Consider the following 22,444-nt stretch of genomic DNA (forward strand, 5'->3'; position numbering starts at 1 on the left):
TTGTTACTTGCAGGACGATATCCTGTCCATTTTCACTTAGTCGGCGATGTCGGGGATAAGGCCACAGTCAATGCCTTGACTATCCACAATTCCTACGCCAGATGCGTTACTATCCATCGCACAAACAACCTTCTTGTACGTATCAACACATGGCATTATCGTATTGTTTTAATACAAGGTATTTCATATGATGATATGACATTGGTATATGAATATGTAGCTTACATTTTTAATTACTAGCTGTGCTTGCAAACGCATTATTATATACATTCAAACTGTTTATAAAGACCACCCAAGATATCAAGAAAAGCTGTCATATATATGTCTTATATACGGGGAAAATATGTCATTTTGGACCCTGATAACTGGTACTAGCAAGCAGGTGGTCTCTATATACGGGACAAATTGGCCTTTTTTTGACCCTGATAAACTGGTCCTAACAAGTATGTTATCTTTATTAACGGGACAAATTGGCCATTTTGGACCCTGGGAAACAGGTCCTAACAAGCAGATGGTCTTTATATATGGGGCAAATTGGCCATCTTGGACCCCGATAAACTGGTCCTGACAAGTAGGTGGTCTTTATATACGGGACAAATTGGCCATTTTTGGATCCTGATAGACTGTTACTAACAAGTAGGTGGTCTTTATATACGGAACAAATTTGCCATTTTGGACCCTGATAAAAACTGGTACGAACAAGTAGGTGGTCTTTATTTACGTGACAAATTTGCCATTTTGGACCCTGATAAACTTGTCTTAACAAGTGGGTGGGCTTTATATACGGGACAAATTGGCCATTTTGGACTCTGATAAACTGGTCCTAACAAATAGGTGGTCTTTATACAGGCAGGTTAGACTGTATTGTTATTAATCTACCGAAATTTGATATACCGGGGCATGTAGTATTGACAGTATATAATCTATCACATGTAAATACTTGTACATGCAGGTAATTAACACAGTGTGCCTTGATTGCCTTGGACATCAGTTTTTTTTGGAGGATGGTGATGAAATTGGAAACAGTTTTATCAATAATCTTGCGATGCTGGCACGAAAACCGGATGGAAAATTACAACCAAGGCTGATCCCATCCGACAAGTAAGTAAAGGTACCCTCATGCAACCAACCTTGGACCTGCAGGTGATAGTACTCTGTAGTAGCCCTTTATTCACCGACAGGACGACTGCTTCGACATCTTTTCCCACTTAATAAGTCTTTGTATCTATATTTGAGCATGGCCTCGATGATTTAGATTCCATAGACACCTATACGACACACAGAGTCCGTGGTAGTGTAAAATAACCGAGACAGTACCATTCAGGGTTGGAAAACAATGCTCTAAAGCAATATACTCTATTGCCTGGTTTTGAAGTTAATGTATCTGCTATGTAATAGTTAAACCTTTGCACACACTTGTATGTTTTTAGTGACATGTGTTAATATATTATGACCTGCAGGGACCCAAATGCCTTCCACATCACCCATCCTAAAAACTCGCTGGAGGGAAACGTCGCCGTGGCATCAGAGGTAACCTCGTTAATACCAACAAATTAATTAATTACGCAGATCTGTGTTGACACTGACAATTATTTTTAAACAGTATAGGGACACAATAATTGTTAATAGGTGAATTGCTTAGTTTCTTTAGGTTACCTAGATAAATGGGAGTGTGATACATGGGAATGAGAGCTTCACAATCTATATGTACGTTGGGAATGCGGTGTGCCTTGAAGTGCCAGAATGTGTCCCATTGTACTGCTGTTACATGGAAGAGAACAACATATCATTTGAACGTTCTTTTGTCTTTTGTGACGCCTAATGAAGCGGAGTTGGAAGTGCATATGCACGTATCATACTAGACATCGAAACGGCACTTATATAATGTTCACTGGTTGTGTAATTACAAAAACCATACTTTCCAACCTGAATGAAATATTTCAAAATATGACTTAAATCTTTTAGAATTGTTAGAAGAGAAAATGATCAAAAATGATATCGTTCCTCATCAAAGAGTTATCTCCCTTATTTTCATAAACCTCACCATGTATATATATTTGTTTGTTTGTACCACCATTATCAGGAGAAGACACTGAACATTTTTTGTCAATAAAATATTTGGAAATTGAAAATGATCCTAAAGACAATCCAGGCAAAATAGTATCTAACAGATAAAATGCTGAAGAACTTTCATGATTTCTGTGTTTAATGGCTAATCAGTAATTCTTATATCTATTTATATCTAGCTTGATGTCTTATTCCAGGGTCGCGGATTTCACTTTGTGTTCCCAGTTGAGCCTCATGGCGACAAACCTTACTTAAATGGGTTAAAACCAGGAGATGCAAGCAGAACCGCTCTCGGGTTGTTCGAAAGGAACACTGCTCATCACAACAGAGAGGTGATTTCTACATTTACATTTATCCACATGCGATCCAGATATAAGAAGGTTCAGCACAGCAATTACCACAATTTGTGTTATTTCAACAAGCAACTTAGATATGTTGCGTAAATAAAAAAATAATTTAAATTCTAACACTATTAGCAGAATTCGTTCCTTGTTGGTGTTTTTTATTAAATAATGTATATATGTTCATGGAACTATTCTGTTTATTAACGGTAGCAAATAAAAATTAGATAAATATGACAAATATTTTACAAGCACGCATCGGCGTGAAATTCTAGGTTTGAGGTTTTTGAAAGCTATTTTAGTGTTTTATTTTAAGCATATATTCTGTGTGACCTAATGCGATCATGCTGATAGCATGGTGTCTACATGTCATGGAGTGTATGAGTTTTATTGATGTGTACAGTTAATGGTTACACTACAGAGTTACACCACGACTGTATTTATGTTGTATTCTCTGCTACGTCATGCACATATACCATTTACTCTTCATTTTACAAAGTCACTTTATGCTTAGTTGAAATGGTGTGCATACAAGAAAAGAAAAGAAATTAAACATATTTTTCAAGATTTTACTAATGATCATATTAACAAAATTAGATTTGTGAAAAACGGTCGACAGATTTAAATGCTTCAATTTCTAAGAATCATACTCTACTAAAGATATACACAAGATGTTTAGAATCTGGCAGTGTACGTTAGCATCATGTGAGATGTGTTTCGTGCAGCATTGTTAAATATAACACAATTTTAACATTATAGTCAGGAACGAAATGTATTATTCAGGCTGTTTGTTTATTTCAGTATGGTCTACGTATCGATGACTACATGGACAAGGATGGCAATGTAAAAGAAATGATGAGTGGTTATAACCCACGGACGGATTCCACAAACTCCACATCGCCATTAGTCCTCACTCAGCTCACCTGTTTTACTGGTTTGTTTAATTACGCTGCATAGACACGTTTGCAGCTCTTGTAGTTGTAATGAAACTGTGAATATAGAAACATCAAGAACAAAATTTATTTAAACGAAAAAATAGAAGAATACTGTTGGCTTTCATTTTTGTCAGCAATAGATGTGTCCATCGTGCGTCTCATGGCAATCTATTTATAAGTTACTACTTTAGACAATATACTTTCTGATATTTCATACTTGTTGATACTCGGATTCAGGACTGATCTTAATAATAAAGCTGCCAAAGACAGCCGTGTGATATGGGATTTTATCGAGAGGACATTTTAAACCTGAAGATATTAAGTATTAAGTGATGCCTGAACTAAGGTGACATACAATACAATACCCCTTATATTTTATTTGTTTGGTCTCAGGCTATGGTAATGGAATAACCAATGCCCACGTTAGAGCTGGAGAATTGTCGTTGTCGCAATTCAGGTGAGTAACTGATATATTTATATATTTACATATATATTTTTATGAAATGTACATAATTTATCTTTGCGATGAAATTTCGAATTAACGGGATAATCCAGATACGTATTATCTCGTGAAAAATGTTAATTCTAATTAATATACTGCAGTATTAGTGTACGTACATTTCGTGCTGAGATTTTTTTAATTTGATATAAACTTATAAAGATTAATTGTAATCGGGAGTTGTATTACGATCTACCAATACATCGTAATCGGGAGTTGTATAACGATCTATCAATATATTGTAATCGGGAGTTGTATAACGATCTACCAATACATTGTAATCAGGAGTTTTATAACGATCTACCAATACATTGTAATCGGGAGTTGTATAACGGTCTACCAATACAGTGTAATCGGGAGTTGTATAACGATCTACCAATACATCGTAATCGGGAGTTGTATAACGATCTATCAATACATTGTAATCGGGAGTTGTATAACGATCTACCAATACATTGTAATCGGGAGTTGTATAACGGTCTACCAATACATTGTAATCGGGATTTGTATAACGATCTACCAATACATTGTAATCGGGAGTTTTATAACGATCAACCAATATTAATAATACATTTCCTTACACCGTTGTACTCGGCAGGGTTGCAAAGAGCAAGAGTGGCATAGTAATGTTGAGGTGAGTTCACCAGAATATTTTATTCAACTTTAAACGCTTAAACGCCCTATTGTTTTAAAACTGAATACTAAACTGTCTACAAAATAACCCATTACATGTAACTATGGCTTACAAATCACACATTTGTTTTTGATTTTACATTACTTTGAAATGTATTTTTCTTTTGTTTGCTATTTCTTAACCCATTATTGCCATTTGATAAGAAATTGATAATGATGTACTACAAAAAAGACTATGAGGTATTGTTTTAAAGTGAATAATTCTGACATATTGAATATTTAATAAACATATCGGGAAATCCTATTGTACTGAGAAAGAGACTATAATCAGGGTAAAATCTAGTACCCTTTACACTTTAGCAATTAATTAGGACTGGTAACTTTGAAGTCACTATTTGTGGCTTTTGAAATACATTATGAAATGACGAAGTAAAGATTTTTTCAGGGTAGCATAACACGTTCTAAACTATGAAAGAGGAGTCTCAATTTGGTCCCTCTGGTGGACATGACCGATAGGCATTATTTTTACAGATACCCTGGGGTCAGGACATCATGATATGACAATGATGCAGGTTGGGTCGGAGTCCATTGTGAGTAATGGGGGTTAAAATAGAGTGACAATTTTCTGTTTTGTCTCATTTTGCAGGAACCCAACGATATCTTTATTCGTTCGTTTTATGAAATAAAATGCGTTGATATGTTACATATAAAAGGCAATAGAAAATATGAATTACTATCAAAAATTGGTTACAGTGACCTTATTTTGTAAAATGCCAGATAAGCAAGAATAAAGTTCATCTGATGCCAAAACAGACAAGAATATTTTCTTTCATACCTACAGGTGTATTACTGGTCTCCTAGCTACACGTGTAATACTGGCTGGTCTCGTACCTACAGGTGTAATACTGGCTGGTCTCCTAGCTACACGTGTAATACTGGCTGGTCTCCTAGCTACACGTGTAATACTGGCTGGTCTAATACCTACAAGTCTGACGCTGGCTGGTCTTTCATATCTACATGTGCAATACTGGCTGGCCTCTCATATCTACATGTGTATTACTGGTTGGTCTTTCACACCTACAGGTATAATACTGGCTGGTCTCCAATACCTACACGTGATGTACTGGCTGATCTCCCTTACCTACACGTGTGATACTGGCTGATCTCCTACCTACACGTGTAATGCTGACTGGTCTCATACCTACACGTTTAATGCTTGCTTGCTTTCATACCTATAAGTCTAACACAGGCTGGTCTTTCATACTTACACGTGTAAAATTTGCAAGTCTTTAATATCTCCAGGTGTGATACTGGCTGGTCTTTAATATCTTCACGTTTATCTGGCTGTTCTCTCATACCTACATTTTTGATACTGACTGGTTTTTCATACCTACAGATGTGATACCAGCTTGTCTTTCATACCTACGCGTGTGATACGGGTTGGTCTCTCATACTAACAGGTGTAATACTGGCTGGTCTAGCATACCTACAGGTGTGATACTGGCTGGTCCTTCATACCTACGCGTGTAATACTGGCTGGTCTCTCATACCTACACGTGTAAAACTGGCTGGTCTCTCATACTTACAGGTGTAATTATGGCTGGTTTTTCATAACTACAGGTTTGATACTGGCTGGTCTCTCATACCTACACGTGTTGTGCTAGCTGGACTCGAGAATCAATTTATATCGCCTGAGGCTGTATGATGACGTCACATTGTCAACATTTTTTCTCTGTATAATTTTCATTTTTTTAAGAAACTACAAATGTAGGTTGGTTCTATTTTAAAAATCGACCTGACCTTAATCATATGTCATGTATGGAAAATTGACTTGTAGTCGCGGTATGTCTCGAATTTATTTCAAAATGGCGGAATAAGTTATATGTTAAATTGCAATTAAACTTCGAGGTATGAAAGAAAATACATTTTCATATGGCAAGCCTCGTGTTGACAGCCAAAATCTATCACTCGGGTTCAGATATTCTGTCGACATGACACATGACAGACCCATGTTTGATTTTTTTTCTTCAATACTTAGAAATATGAAATTATCGTTGCTTTCCAGATTTTTCATCGCACCATTATCACAGGAATGTCGTTATGCGTCAAAATTGAAGACGTCATCGACAATGCACGACGCGGCATGTATTAGTGACGTCACGTTATTGTCTAGCGTGTGTAAGCTGTGTTACACAGAGTTATCTGTTCCTTAGCAACCACGGGATATCCTTCTAAAGTATTATGAATGGTGTGGGATTTGGGAAGGGAGAAGGTTTTTTTTAACTTTAAAACACCAAAACTAAAACTCCCCTTCAACCCCAATCCTAGCTCACTTTCTCCAATCCCATCCTATTCATAATATTCTTTGCCTATGTTTACTACAGTAACTTAAACAAAATGTTGTTTGCAAACTCGCAGAAATTTGCAAATAAATGATATTTGTATATATCATATAATAAATGTCCATACTACTTTATTGAATAAAATACATTTACATGTACGATTCTATTGATTTTCAAAGGGATATTTTTTCCGAATCAATACGCAGCGTCAATGTTTCTATGACGAAGTCACGATTACGTCGGGTTTTCGAGCCAGTCTCGGATTTTTTCCCCGTAATGGTATGAAAAAGAAGAGTCAACAAAATAGGAAGCCACATTTAGTATTAAAACAAAGAAAAATAATTATATGCAAAGGAATTACTCAATGTAATATGATATGATATATGACATTTTTCTTCGGTATATTTATGAAAATGAACAGTATTCTTGCGTAAAAAATATCATTTGGTTCCTGCAAAACAGAAAAAAAATTATCAAATTTATCTTCATGTTTAACACCCATAACTCAGAAGGGACCTGACCTTAATCATATGTCATATCAGAATATCCTAATCCGGGCAAACAAAAAATAATGCATGTCGGTCATGGCCACCAGAGGGCCCAAATTGATACTCCTCATTTAGATAATAAATGACAACCTCAAAAACGTCGCAAGTTGATACAAAGCCATATGATTAGGCCCTATCTGTACGCTGTTGTTTAGTTTTGAATTTTTCCTTGAAACCTGATGTTCACCAAGCCATATTTGATTTACAGAGGAGTAAGAACTGAGAGATATGAACAGAAAATAGAGGATAGTGTGATTCTGGGAGAGCGGGAAGATGCTACTGTGGATGAGGATGACTCGTACGTATCTCCTCTTACTTGTTTTTGTACCATTAGATTCTGCAATATAATTATTTTGATATAATCTTCTTAAATAATGCTTGCCTCTTTCATTAAAAAATCAGTCATAAATGTTAATTTTGTTCTATAACAAAAGCCGCTAAAATGAGCGCTTCAATTACCATAAAACGGTTTTCTCCCTAGATTCTAATTCTCGCTATTTTCGCCATACCATAGTTTTGCGTTTAAGCTGGTGAATATTAGTTGAGAAGGAATATACTTATATTAGCTGATAACCCATAATAGGTATGCATACATAAGTAGTCGATATACCCGTGCAGTCTGACAACAACTAAGAAAATGTTTGCATTACTGTATAAACGAAGCCGTTTCACCCATGACCAATCTGAACATATCAATAGAGATATTGTTTTACGTTATACGTTATAATTGAACTGTCGATTGTGTTCAGCGTCAATTACGTCTCTGCTACGTTACATCAACGCTACTAAACGAGATACATGTAACACACATTAGAGAGAGATGACATAGTTCACAGCTTTAATTAAAACCCTTGTTCTTCAATGGCGAAAATAAATATCTCGAAATTGGGGATTCTTGTAGTCTAGGTATAATTAGTGTTGAAAATCCGAAGGTTCATTTAATAAATAGCTTTAGTTTGTAATACTATATAAATCATTAAATATGAAATATTGAAAAAAAGTATTAAATTAGATTCATGAAAAATGCATTGTCAAATACTATAACCAGTCTGGACGTTATTTTGTTACGATTTCAGAGATACAGAACGACGAGTGGGATTACTTTTTACCGGACCAGTAACTTTGAAAAATATTTATTTTGATGATTTTTACAAATCAAATGTGTACAACTCGGGTGCCATCGGTTTTGCGGGAAAGAACAGCGAAGCAGTTACGCAAAATAGGATGGAAGAAGGCATCTCTTTTGGTTTCAGTGACGTGAGTTTACATAATTATGATGTATCACAAAACATGTTTGTCGTTACCCTATACATCATATCTCACGCTAATAAAAGACAATTTTGTTTTCATATTGAGAAAAATGAGTATATCACTGATACTTTTAATTAACACTGATTGAAATATAATGTAAATGTACTTACAACATGGAACGATAAAATCAAGCCTTCCTTAGATATTGGTCATCATATTTATGTACCTTATCGAGCTGACGAAAAAAGTATTGAAATAATGATGTTGAAAAAAGCAAAATGTATAGCGAAAATACGATAGCCGCCATGACAACTGCTTTACTAAACTGAAGTGGTACACATATTTTTGGTAAATGCCATGACAACTGATTTAGTAAAAAGCACTTGCTAACATGTTTTGTCATTTTACTCGTTTGGCAACTGCTTTACAAGAGTAACTGTTTTGTCATCATATGGGCCATCGTACAAAAATAACGTATGCCTTCACGTTTTGGTTTTCCCTTTGTTATCATTCAAGCCTGAGCAGGGAAATAGGATGCTGAAACCTGATACAGACAATGACAGAGGCGGTAATGATGTGGAATCTTTCCGTGATAACGGTCAGGTCACACATTCCAGTTCCCCTACCACAGTGTTGAGAAGCACATCTTTCCACGTGACTGATCAATGCTACACCAGGGAAAACTGGGGTCCGTATGCCATCTGCAATGAAGATTACGCAATGGTATGTAATTAACTGAAATAAAAACTTCCATATCTTAAGAATAACCATTTTAAATGTGTCTTCTCAATCCTTTCAAACCATCGGTAGCAGCAAGGTATCAACGAACAGAAATTTATCAAATAGACAGTGAAACAATATATACCCGTGTCATTATTTAACTTAATACAGAATCACCTTCAGACGAAACATGTCATATCAGAATGCTGCACTTAGTTTAGATATCATAACGTTTGATTATTAAGGAATAATGTTCTTTATGTAATTCAATTTACCTAAATATTGATACTGCCATGGTATATTGATCTGATGGGCCACACGTCACCATCACCTCTAAGTCGCGAGTTTCAAACTCATGTGGGGTAGCTCGACGCTCGATTTTCTTCGAGTAATACTTGTTTCCTCATTTCACCATTTAAACCTGATAGATATTTCTTGCTGTTTTTAGGACCTTAGAAATGAAACTAATCGAACCAAAACACATTGAGCTTAACTCATTAGTGTTGCAAAAACTAAAGCCATAGGAGGTGAATCATCCTGATGAAATATATTTGACACCTTAAGTGCACGACAGTTTAGTTACTGGATACATTGTCGTTGCACATTAATGTCTTTTAATGCTTCAAACTGTTGTAGATGGGAATCTCGAACATTGTGAATGTAAAAAGAGTCAGTCACACAGACACTGTAGTGACGTTAGACTCAGAAGGCGACCCCGTCCCAAAAAATACACCATTCAACGTCGTACTGAACAGATTCCATTACCACTACGTATTTTCCTTTGGCAAGGATGATTTTGATTTTTCCAGGGCGCTCAAGTTAAGGACTTCTGACAAAAAGCAAGTTATATATTTTGATCAAAATCTTAAGTTATGATTACGGATTAAGTATACGTTAACAAACTGTACATGTTGTAATCATTCAGGATATATCTAATTGTTATCAGTTATTGTTATCTAATTGTTATCACTTATTGTTATCAGTTTATTAATTTGAATCATTCAGGATATATCTAATTGTTATCACTTATTGTTATCAGTTTATTGATTTAAATCATTCAGGATATATCTAATTGTTATCAGTTATTGTTATCATTGATTTATAGAAAGCAGAGTTGAAGCAATTAACATTCGACAATATATCAGGAAAGGTTCTCTACCAATTCGAACATCGATTAATTAGAGACGCTGGTAAATTACTTAATTTAATTGTGTGTCGAGTATGAGACAGAATGGAATATATAATTTGCAGTAACGGAAGTTATAAGTAGACACATTTAAACCCTGATACGTGCTTTTCCAAAATCAATTTCAAAAGTATTGCTTGTTTTAACAAATGCATGTTTATTTTTTCGATACATATATTGATATCTATATCTCATCGGTGTGCAAATAGATACAAGACGACAATTGATTGTAAACTTTAAAGGGTCAATACTGTTGTTTGATTCTGAATGACATTATATATTACAGAATGGATGTTATCGTGGGATTCTGTGTTCCAAAAGATGCCGTCTTACGAATAAAGACTAATGGAATCGAGTCCTCCAACAGCGTTGCTTCTTACGGCGAATTGGCCCGGGAAAGCTCTGAACTCAAATACTTTCACAACAAAACAGAGGGGTAAGTGAAGTAAACTTATAGACAACACCGTATTACATTATATATACGTTTGGCACAGTGTATGGCAATTAAAAGTTTATTAATAACCCGCCAATATCTTTTAATATTAAGATATCACTGATGTATTACTGGAGAGATCAAATATAAAAAGATAAAAATTATTTCAAAAACATTTTGTTTTATTTGTTTTTGTAAAAGAGTCTACCATATATTGAATGAGAGCGTTTTATTATTTTAGATTCACGTCTTGTACCAAGAAATGGAAGATACAATAAATACATGATTAATGCAAAAGATATACCTGATAATTATGCATGTGCCAGGACATTAACTGTATCATTTTTATTTTTCAGAATTATCTTTATGAACCTGGGTAGAGGAAACTGCACACAGGATTATTATGGGAAACGCACTGGACAGTGCCGAGCTATTGATGTTAAGGTTACGAATGGTGAAACAGGGAACAATAATTGTGACATAACTCAGTACCAACCCACAGCACCACCAACTGTGAGTTTAGGTTAAAATTATAGAATTCAAAGAATAACAGAATCTCACATGGGACCATCAAGTGGATAGGGATATCTCAACCCGAGTGAAAGATTTTGGCTATTCAACTCGAGGCTCGTCTAAAATCTTTCACGAGAGTTGAGATATCCCTGTCCAACTGACAGGCCCATTTAAGATTCTTTTTCTCCCATACCTTTACGATAAATGTTGAAAATGCAGTCTTGCGTAAAAATGGTCGCCGCATGTATTGAATACATCACTGTCTAGCGCGTTTGAGCTGTCTTTTCCAACTTCGGTGAAAAACAGAGTTATCGTATTTCTAGCAACCGCGGGATAACCCTGTCAGGTATAAGAGAATGGCAAAAGTAATCTCTTTTTAAACACCACTGAGTTCACAAACTTGGTTTTTGTTATTTAAACCGTACACGGCGAACCAGTTGTGATTGTATCACTGACGTTAGCAGACGTCGCAGTGTTATCAATGTTCTCCTACTTCATGTTACAGACAAGCACAAGGGCAGTTGGGAGTGAGACACGGGAGGTAGGTTTTTCTTTTTGTTAATTAATAAATCGATGATCCTTTGCTTTGGCGAAGTCTATGCATCTAGTGACTGATATATTACCCTGCAACAATATGATGAGCCGTGGAATAAACGTCCTCTGTATTTAATTTTCGCTTCTCATCCACTAATATACACTAGAGTGATATCACGTATTTTTGATTTGATCAAAGTTTAAAAATCCTTTGGCCATTACGTTACTGGGGAACCTTGCATTACATTCTGGGGTTCACAAAGGAACAACTAACGTATAAGTTACCCCTCAATACAAGTTCTTCATTCGATAATTGTGAATATTATTATTGTTTATACATTATACAAGTATGTGTATGTTAGTACTCAACTAGTCTATGTATTAACGATATATGTAATGTTAGATTATTGAGATATAATTCCAAATACAATTTCCCCTTTCCCGGTAAACCGAAAATAGACTTCTATACAGTCGTTGAACAAAACTTAAGTTTCGATTTATTCACCATCATAGAAAACAACAACTATCAGGGTAACTTGTAACTGTTTTCAGTTGGAGTCGAAGGCTAAGAGCAGATTAGTGGACCTTATCGAGAAACTCATTGCTTTGGAGAGCGAGAATGTTGACGTAAGTGATGAAGTAATGGCGTGCCTAGAAGGACGCCTTATATTGTGTAGTATAAAATTCTGCTCGAGTAGAATTGACCTTATCATGGGTGACTGAATATAAAACCTACTTTTAAAACTAAACCTCATTACCTTATCATTCAATCAGGTCACGGATGCGATATTTGCAAACATGCGTATTCGGGCAGGTGACCATGTCCATGCCGAATTGTTTGTTTTTGTTTTTATTCAATCAACATTGATAGATCGTACAACTATTAAGTTATACCGCCAATCATTTACATCGAACCAAACTAATCGACACAGGCATGAGGACAATTCCTTACTATCAATATTGTACGTGTGATAAAGGAACCATTACAATACGGCCAGTGTACCTTAACATATTTAGCCTAATGTCCAACTCTTTTAATAGTTATGTATAATGTCAAAATGAAATTGAAATTGACACATATTTTAAAGGCATGTAACGTCAGACTGATTTATTACCATACAGCAGGAGACGTTAAAGAGGAGACGGAGAAGTTTAGCTGACCCAGATAGAACTTTCCCAAGAGATGAAAAACCTGAGGTAAGTTATACTTCCACATAAGATACTGTTTATTTAAACGTTATACATATTTTAGTCGGATCTGTTTAGCGCCTTCTGCACCGGAAATGTCTTGTTGAAGTTAATACGTCAATTGTACTCTCTGTGGCGGTTGTGCTAAACTGTTCAATATTATCGCCGAGTACAATATCATCCCAATTGCAAGGAAAGCTACTCTCTTTTAAGTTAACCTCTTTTTTTAAATAATTTTCTTTAGTTTGGATAAAAACATTGAGCGATAAGAATTTGTTACAACGTTGTCATGGATCAATCTGAAAAAACTATTGGGTTTATCGGATTGTCATTTTGATATATATATATAAGTATATTGCCTTTATTTGTAGAAATTGGGTGAGTGTGTCTAATGAAGATGCTTCTGAATATAGGAATGTAACTATTACCTATCTGACATTGCCTGGCCATCGACTTACCTCTGAAGATCCTGCGGTGCTGTTTAATGTTGATATTCCCTTCCGTGATAAAAACAAAACAAAACATAATAAAATTGGTGATTGTATCAAACAAAACTGATCGGTGAAAAATACAAACATCTGTTTATAGCGATGTGTAACGACTTTGGTAGAATGGCTAAGCAGTAAACAAGGACCATGTTTATATTCATCTCTGTTGGTAAGACGCAGTTTTTAACGGAGTTTGTCGATTAGCTTAGCCACATATATAATCAATGATTGTCCTGTTCTAACGGAATTCAAGAGACAATTATGTTCAGTTGTTATCGCCGAACATTAGCATGCATTGTAGGAAATTATACTCTATTATATATATATATATTTTTTAATCTTTTAGAATTATGTACTCTTTGTATAAACATTTGTTTTTATTTATTTATATTTTTTTTCTTCGTTGTTTGTTCTGCTTTTTATGACGGGGTGCATTTTATTTCATTTTGATTTGGCTGAATTGAACACAAAACATCTACCGCGCTCCAAAGTATTCAGATAATAGACCACATAAAAACAACCGGCTCTAAAAAATAAATTGATAATTATTAAATGTTTCTTTTCAGAGCCAATGATATTTTTATTTGAGAGATCTTTTAAGAATTTGACATTGCAGAAAGCATGTCGCTGTAAGTGCTACATCTCCTGTATTTACACCACTGGTATATATATATATTGAATGTATGTTTATCACTTTTTTACAGCTTAGAATTATTATTACATTTTGGTTTTAATTCATTTTTAGGCCTCATTTATACGCTATCGCATAAAAAAATCACAATTAATGTATTCTTAAAAGAGGAAACGACATTGAGGTCATTGATAGCCATATAAACTTCCATATTTAAGATAAAAAAAATGTTGTTGTTTGTAATATTTCAGTCAATTACGAAGCTTTGGAAAAATGTGTGTAAAATTGTATTTTGAGAAAAACAGACGGTAAAGTAGGGTTATTAAAAGTACCATATTTCCAAAACCGCTCTGTCAAATTTCAAATAAAAGCCTTAATAAGCAGTTTATCAACCAATCTTTCAGTGAGCAAATTTTAAAGAAAATTAAACGAGGTGAAATTTATAGGCCTAACTGTATCGAACAATCTTGATAAACTAGAATTGTATTTTGTATGATATGATGTTTATCAATGTCTAGCTGGATATTTTTAGGATATCATCATCATTTCATAAAATATTTAAGGAGAGGGCGAGTCTTTAACATCTGACACTAAACTATCCTAAGTATTGCATTCGCCCAACAAGTTGATATCGGTTATAAAATAAATTTACGGAAGGACGTGAGTTTGTCAACGATAGAAACAATGAAAGAAAACAGAAAATAACTCCTATTATACAGAAATGTGAAATAATAGGCACACACATACAACACTTACGAAGACAATACGATTGGGAAGTGTGAAGGAAAGCATAGGTTTATTGCACATGTAAGACAACGTGTACACGTATTGAAGTCAATTATCAAATACTGCAACAAACACAAGGTAATAAATGGTCATGGTGTTTATTTTCAAATGGTGTCAATACCCGTGTACAACAAGATGACTTCAACCACTGCCCATACACAACAAGGGACATCAATCAATGCCCGTGCACAACACAACAAGAGGACTTCAATCACTGCCCATACACAACAAGGGGCGCCAATCACTGCCCGTGCACAACACAACAAGAGGACTTCAATCACTGCTGATACTCAACAAGTGGCGTCAATCACTGTCTGTGCATAACAAGAGGGCTTCAATTACTGCCCGTGCACAACAAGAGGGCTTCAATTACTGCCCGTGCACAACAAGAGGGCTTCAATAACTACCCATACACAACAAGGGGCGTCAATCACTGCCCGTGAACAACAAGAGGGCTTCAATTACTGCCCGTGCACAACAAGAGGGCTTCAATCACTGCCCGTGCACAACAAGAGGGCTTCAATTACTGCCCATACACAACAAAGAGCGTCAATCACTGCCCATGCACAACAAGAGGGCGTCAATCACTGCCCATACACAACAAGGGGCGTCAATCACTGCCCGTGCACAACAAGAGGGCGTCAATCACTGCCCATACACAACAAGGGGCATCAATTACTGTCCGATAATATAAGAGTATTTACTAATGCACAGAGATTCGGTGAACAAGGAATAGCCAATGGTCAACCAACGTGTTAATTTCACTTAAATCAAATGTAGGTGTATCAATTATAATTTTAATTCTTCACCAATGTTAGCGAAGTCCTGCCACTTTTACTCCTTGTCATGATATATAGCTCAAATACAGACGAAGTAATGTGACTGCTCAAAAATAACTCTACATAGATGATACAAAGGGAGGCAACACGAGAAGTTAACTAAACTATAGCATATATGAAAATAAAGTGTTGTTTCTTAAATAAATCAAGTTATTTTAATACATGAATGAATTGTTTTAATTGAGCTGACGACCAGTCTGTTAAGCTTAGATAGTGTCAGACTTTCCTGATTCTCAGCTGTTACCAGGACACGATAAATCATGCATAGAGTCCAATATAATACCCTTTTTTGTAACATCTGTTTGGATTATCTCCCATTGATTAGGCCACACAGAAAGCAGAGCAACTCGCATTGGGACGGAATATCTTCGAATATTAATAAACCAGGGAAATAAAAAAGGCCGTCCTGTTTAAAATGGCTTGGCAGGGTAAATATGGATCACGTCTCCTCTGTATATTTGTACTGGGTTGTCATGGTAAAACTAAACACGAAATTATCAATTTGTAATAAAAACTAAATTTTGTAATCGTATATAATGTATTTGAAACATATGGTGTCGTATTTCTGCCATTGCGTTAGTTTAGGTCGAATAACGGTAACTCGACTTTGAACAGGTAGTTATGTCGACCGGTCAAATTATAACACGACTTAATGAGAGATTTATGGATGTAAGACAAAAATCAAAGTACTGTAAGTACTGCAGTCCTCAAGCCTTTGTGTTCATGCTTTTATAAAGTTGAAGAGCTTTAGAATTTGGCCTGAGTTATATAATGACATGTTTTGTCATACAGGCTGGCCTAGCTCCATATCAAAGATATTTTTTACAATATAAATGTCATGTTTTCTCATAAGATATTACCTTGATAAGTTTGTTATCAATAATTATCGCACATCTTTACAATGCAGTTAAATCTTGTCTTCGCATATAATGCTTGTAAAAGTAAAAGCAGTAAATAAATACTTGTTCTGGTTTTTTTTTCTTTTGCTTTCCTTCGTGCCAAGACATGAAATAATTTGATACAACTTCTACAAAAATAAAAATAAAGCCAAAAACGGGAGGGTCAGTATGTAACAGTAATATGACGAATAAGAATATGTGCATTACAATTGCATAATAATAAAGATTTCTTACAATTGTAAGGAGTACATATAACGTCAGTGATAGTCACCACTGGGGTATTGGTAATGCAGGTAACTCAGAAGTAGCGTATTACATCCAGTCAGCTTTGACCATTAAACTTCTTATATGATGAAAATTTTCAAGGTCATCTGATCCGAAATGGCGGAGATATGACCGTTTGAAAAAAAAATGCGATTTTGTCGTATTCCCACCAAAAATGTACAAGGTTTCATAGGCTACATAGACATAGCATGGACAGATGTCTAGCAAAGTTATGCTTTTCATCGACATTGATTTATCATTGAAGGTCACAGTTTGGTAAAATTATCAAAACGAGTCTATTTTCCCGCCTAACCTTTATGACTCTTACACCCCATTACATCTGATCATATTTCCATATTTCAAAAACTTATGACATACATAAGTTCCTACAAATGCAAATGCCTTTTTGTTCTCCTTAAAATCATATTCAATGAGTTCACATATACTACAACAGGACAACTGTTGTAGAACACCTTTACATCAAAGATCTATTGCGGCATAGACATCTCGAGTAAGTCCCTTTAACCATAGCTGCGTAAGAACAAACGAGAGTCGCCAACATGAAGACGAAAGTTCTCACAAGATACAAGTTAAGTGCACGTGGCATGCACGGAGGTGAAACCATAATTAAAATGATATCTCTACAGAGGACAATCATCTTTGAGTGTAAATAATTTGAAACTCAAAGTCTTGTTTTACTTCATAATTTAGATGAGCTGAATGTCAACATAAGTTTACAGGTACTTTTATTTGGAAGTCCTAAACTATCTGTAGACCAAGATACAATTATTTTTACCATGTACATAGATTTATACGGTCTTGTAATAGATTTTAATTTTATGTAAACTAAACTAGATTTAACTCGTGCTAAAAATTATAATCTCACATTCTTTCTCTACATCTCTTTTCACATGCAGCCCCCTCTCTCTCCTTAAATATTTTATTATACGTTTTGTTTTTGTCGTATTTTGGTGTCATCATATTATGTTTGTATATAATATATTGTATTATTTTGCATCATTAAGGAAAGTACTGAATGAGGTCCAATCATTTTGTTATTTAACGATGAAATATGTTTCAATTAAATAATCGAGTACATCATTTCTATGTACATGAACGTGTATGTATACTATAATTAAAAATAACCAAGTTAAATCAATAAGAAACTATAAATGGGACAATTTTACTTTAGATGTTTTACAGAGTCAACATTAATCTAAATATGAAAACTAAAGCAAGTTGTATTGTTTCTTTTAAATATTTACACTTATAAAGGTGAAAAATGGCACACAAATGTATTCTGCAGCAACTTGAAAATAATTACCAGTTACTGATTTGGTGATCAGCAACCTGCAGGTGAGCTGATTTACCCGAGATTTACCTGTGATCTTGCAACGAAAACACTTTAGAGACAGACTATAACTCCCTATTACCCCTATGAAATGACCCCATCCTACATAGAGTTGGTGTTCGGGGAACACCCCATGGGCAGTAATAGGACAATATGTATTTCATGAACTGACAGACTGACATTAATTCTGCCCTCGGGTCATTAATTGTTTTACCTGTAACTAACATCCTGACTTGGGTATAAGGTACAAGACCAATTTAATCCCTTTATTACCCAACAGATCTAGTGAAGTAAAAAAATGAACCCAAATGTTAAATAGAGGAAATGGATAGGATATTCTATTTATAAGGAGACCCCTTTTTAAAAAATGTGAAAAACGTCATTCATCTCCTATCAGCTCGATCTCTACAACTCGTTACAGGATACAGCCGATTGTGTTTTGGTTGTTGGAGAATGTAGGGTGAGTGGTGATCAAAGAATATAGAACCAAACTTGGCTGTGTATGTCGACGTAGGTAGACAGGCTATACAGAAAAGTAGGTTAGATATATAGATCATGTTGAAAATCTATATCCTTCCTTTCATAAACCAGCCTATATCAACCATTGTTTTTATAGTTAGTCATATTTATATAATAATTCTACAATGTAGTGTGTGATACTGAATTAAGATCAATTCAATGTAAATGATGAAAAACCAAAATCACAGTCTATCTTTGTCGCATGTCTTAAGCTTTACATAACTTATAAAAATAAACTTACATCAGGTAACGATTTCTCAATATTTCATAGATCAAATTTTCGCAATCAAAGCAATGCTCCTTGAAATCTCGAAGAAATCACATGATATGTGGTACATGTATGTAAATCCGACTATCGACTGGTATGAACGTAAATAAACGTTTGTAGAATTTTAAGTTGATTATGTCATTAATACTTCCGATTTTCAACGAAATGCTTATATTCTAATTATATCATCATCAACTTGAACTTTAACCTATCCCAATCTATCTCACTAAAACATAGCCTGTTAGTTGAGCTGGCGTGATGGAGTCTCCTCCAGTCGCTATGATTGGAGATCAGACTGCCTCAGCTTCTGGACCCGGTTATCACATCTAGGCGGGGAGATACGGCTTAGACATACAGCCACTGTATCGGCAGGGAGCAGGAGAGGAAACCCTCCACTAACAGTGGCTGTTTGTTTGGTAGACTAAACAGTATTGTGCTTTTATTTCGGATAACAGGCTGTTGCAGTCCCGGGACAAAATGAGGTAGGCTCAGATTTTTGTTTCTAGGCAAACATAAATAGGAGTGGCAATGTCACTTCTCTGTAAGGTACTCTACCGATATAGGCAGTGCTGCAAGAATTGATCGGTAGCCGATCGGTCTACACATAAGTGGGTTTTTTTTGTAAACTAGTACACGTGCTTCCTGATTTGCTGTCTTGTGTTGGTCAAAAGTATATACTGCAATGATAAGATCACAAGTTCTATATTAGCAAGGTATTGGTCTAGGATGATAATAATAAATTTATCGTCTCAGTCTTTTTTTATTTGATAATTTATTTTCAAAAAGCGAAAAATGATAAAGACAAATTGAAGGAGAGTGGAACAGAAATAATATGTTTTCTAACATGGTTTCTAAGAAAAATTGTCACTATTTTATCTAAAGTCCTCTTCGGACATCTAAAATGATTTTTTGAAGATTATTCTAATAACGTTAATAATGTTTGTGTGGTGTACGTAAACTTTACATGACACACATGTGAATACATTTCTAGATCTACTGATGAGTAATGCATGTCTTTCAAATTTATGTAAAATGTCCATTAAATGTTGATAGGCATCATTTCCGAAACGATTTTATGCACAGTTTCCATATTGGAGTCAGAGGGTCCTTAAGCAAACGAAATATGACGAATCCTGAGCTAATGTGACCTCCGGTAATTGAAGGTCACCCGATCCAATTTCACGTAATTTGCTGTTAGTTTTTTGAAAACTTATTTTTGTGAAGCTACATCACAATTACGTTTCATAACTAACTGTAAAATTATCTTATAAATGTCGACTCCATGTCCACAAGAATATAGAAGTGTAGTTTGTACCTATAAATATACAATACGCATTGCTATGTACGTCTTTCCTTCAAGATACCAATGTACTTTTATTGTCATCTGTCTGTAATGATACCACAATGTTAACAAAACACTGCTTGATAGCATGATATAAACCAATCCGGAATAAATTTCAACCTAGATGGTGTTAACCGCCTCGTAGTCGCAATAAGCATATTTTACAAAAGTAAAGACATTTTTTTCCGAAGAGCGAAATGCTCGTAACAAGCAAAATTGAATTATAACTTAATAACCATTAAAATGATTTTATGACATGTTAATCGTGAACGATTAGCATGAAACGATTGAAAATTAAAATTGTATAAAGATTTTAAGCACTTAAGCATCGATGTCACTATTTTTTAATTTTATCGGGGTATGAATTTCATACCCCGATAAAATTAAAAAATAGTGACATCAATACTTAAAATTAATTTCATACTATATTTGATAAAATTAAGTGTGTTTAAATGTACGATTATAGTGGTTTTTCAAAGGATTATTTTTTCCGGATCAATACGCAACGTCAATGTGTCTATTGTGACGTCACGATAACGTCGGGGTTTCGCGCCATTCTCGAATTTTTGTTTCATAGTGGTATGCAAAAAAAATTGGCCAATCGGAAAGCCGGATTTGGTATGAAAACAAAGAAAAATTAATTATAAACTTATGAAAACAAAGTAAGACATTCCGTGGCGTTTGAGCAGCACTGCGAGAGAGCGTGTATTTAAGGACCATTTAAATCGTTTTATTCATACTTCCCTCCATATATATATATATATATTTACATGCTTCTTCACTATATGAATCAACCAACTGACGAAAACAAACATTTGCCTATGAAAACACTATAATACGCTATGAATACAACGATTCTCGTGCATCGATCAGCTGATTTCAAACATCACGCCAGTTTCATATCAATAAAAAATAAGTATCCCAAAATATTTTAATGTATAATATCTAATGTGTTGTTGCTTAATATAGAATCAACAAAGGTTTACAATAATAAGTCAACCAAATTTTATTTTAACTATATTTCTTGTTTTTCGTTTGTCATTTGCCAAAAAAAGGTCGACCGGAAGACGGAAGCTTGAAAACGCGACATTGTGGAGCGACCTTGTCATCCAGCTGTCCCGTTAATCTCGTTTCTCGTTGTATATGGGTGTCATATTTTCAAATATAATAAAATTTCAATATATTTTTTTTTTTAATTTTCATAGATTATTCTAACGCTAACGCGCTCCACGGGATATGTCGATAGCTTCCGCTATTCATAGCCGCTATAATATGGAAAATTAGAAAAATACATTCAATCTCTATATAGATGTTCGAAGTTATTTTTCTTTTTTTTTCTTTTATCATTTCCCATGTATACTTTCGCCGACATCTGGAAAATGTAATGGCATAACGTGGTTTGCATATTCTACCATATGCAGTTGCATTGATTTTTTCATGCCTTATCAGTCATCAGTCACACCCCCCCCCCCCCTCCCTCTCTCCCTCGGTGTTGGGCCCAACCAGATGATCATTTTCCCGAGGGCGGAGGTTTGGTCACTCCGAGGGAGAAGAGTTTTGACTGATGTCTGATTATGACGTCAACAATTAATTATGACGTCAACAATTAATTATGATGTCAATGATTAAGCGCATGCAAAAGTTTCCCGTCGCGGTCAACAGTCAACTATGAACGGGTTGAGCATTTGCATATTTGTAACGAATTTTAAGAAATTGTATACTGTGGCGGCAACTAGACATCATATCTAACTTGACAAAATTACTTCTTTGTTGTCGGGAAGCTTTTTATTGAATAGTCAACCCTGTTTCGACTGATTGTAACAATTGCGTTTTGTAATTAGGGCAAAACTTGTGGATAAGAACATGC

At 35.0% G+C, this 22,444-nt stretch overlaps 3 protein-coding genes across 4 annotated transcripts in view; all 3 read left to right on the plus strand.

The window, feature by feature from the left end:
- Positions 1-25: 25 nt before the first annotated feature.
- On the plus strand, positions 26-10,212 carry LOC138322050 (cell surface hyaluronidase CEMIP2-like). The gene is made up of 11 exons (XM_069266105.1): positions 26-135; positions 953-1,101; positions 1,461-1,530; positions 2,265-2,399; positions 3,210-3,342; positions 3,737-3,800; positions 4,441-4,476; positions 7,574-7,663; positions 8,442-8,622; positions 9,133-9,339; positions 9,973-10,212. Exons 2-11 carry the CDS (start codon positions 1,046-1,048, stop codon positions 10,210-10,212), a joined length of 1,212 nt encoding a protein of 403 aa, XP_069122206.1. The 5' UTR covers positions 26-135; positions 953-1,045.
- A 224-nt stretch (positions 10,213-10,436) lies between these two features.
- Positions 10,437-14,370, plus strand: LOC138320402 (uncharacterized). 2 transcript variants are annotated; one of them, XM_069263350.1, is made up of 6 exons: positions 10,437-10,958; positions 11,312-11,468; positions 11,974-12,009; positions 12,555-12,629; positions 13,125-13,199; positions 13,562-14,370. In XM_069263350.1, the coding sequence occupies exons 1-6, from the start codon at positions 10,810-10,812 to the stop codon at positions 13,580-13,582; spliced, it is 513 nt and encodes a 170-aa protein (XP_069119451.1). In that variant the 5' UTR covers positions 10,437-10,809; the 3' UTR covers positions 13,583-14,370. The 2 variants fall into 2 exon arrangements, with proteins under 2 accessions (XP_069119451.1, XP_069119452.1); XM_069263351.1 differs by having other exon boundaries at positions 13,128-13,199.
- A 5,104-nt stretch (positions 14,371-19,474) lies between these two features.
- LOC138320404 (dopamine beta-hydroxylase-like) overlaps positions 19,475-22,444 on the plus strand; it is a 56,290-nt gene continuing 53,320 nt past the window's right edge. Inside the window, exon 1 of the mRNA XM_069263352.1 lies at positions 19,475-19,717. Coding sequence (XP_069119453.1) covers positions 19,713-19,717 — 5 coding nt within the window. The 5' untranslated portion in view covers positions 19,475-19,712. The remainder of the gene's footprint in view (positions 19,718-22,444) is intronic.

The sequence above is a fragment of the Argopecten irradians genome, chromosome 4 (assembly GCF_041381155.1).
Source record: "Argopecten irradians isolate NY chromosome 4, Ai_NY, whole genome shotgun sequence".
NCBI lineage: Eukaryota > Metazoa > Mollusca > Bivalvia > Pectinida > Pectinidae > Argopecten > Argopecten irradians.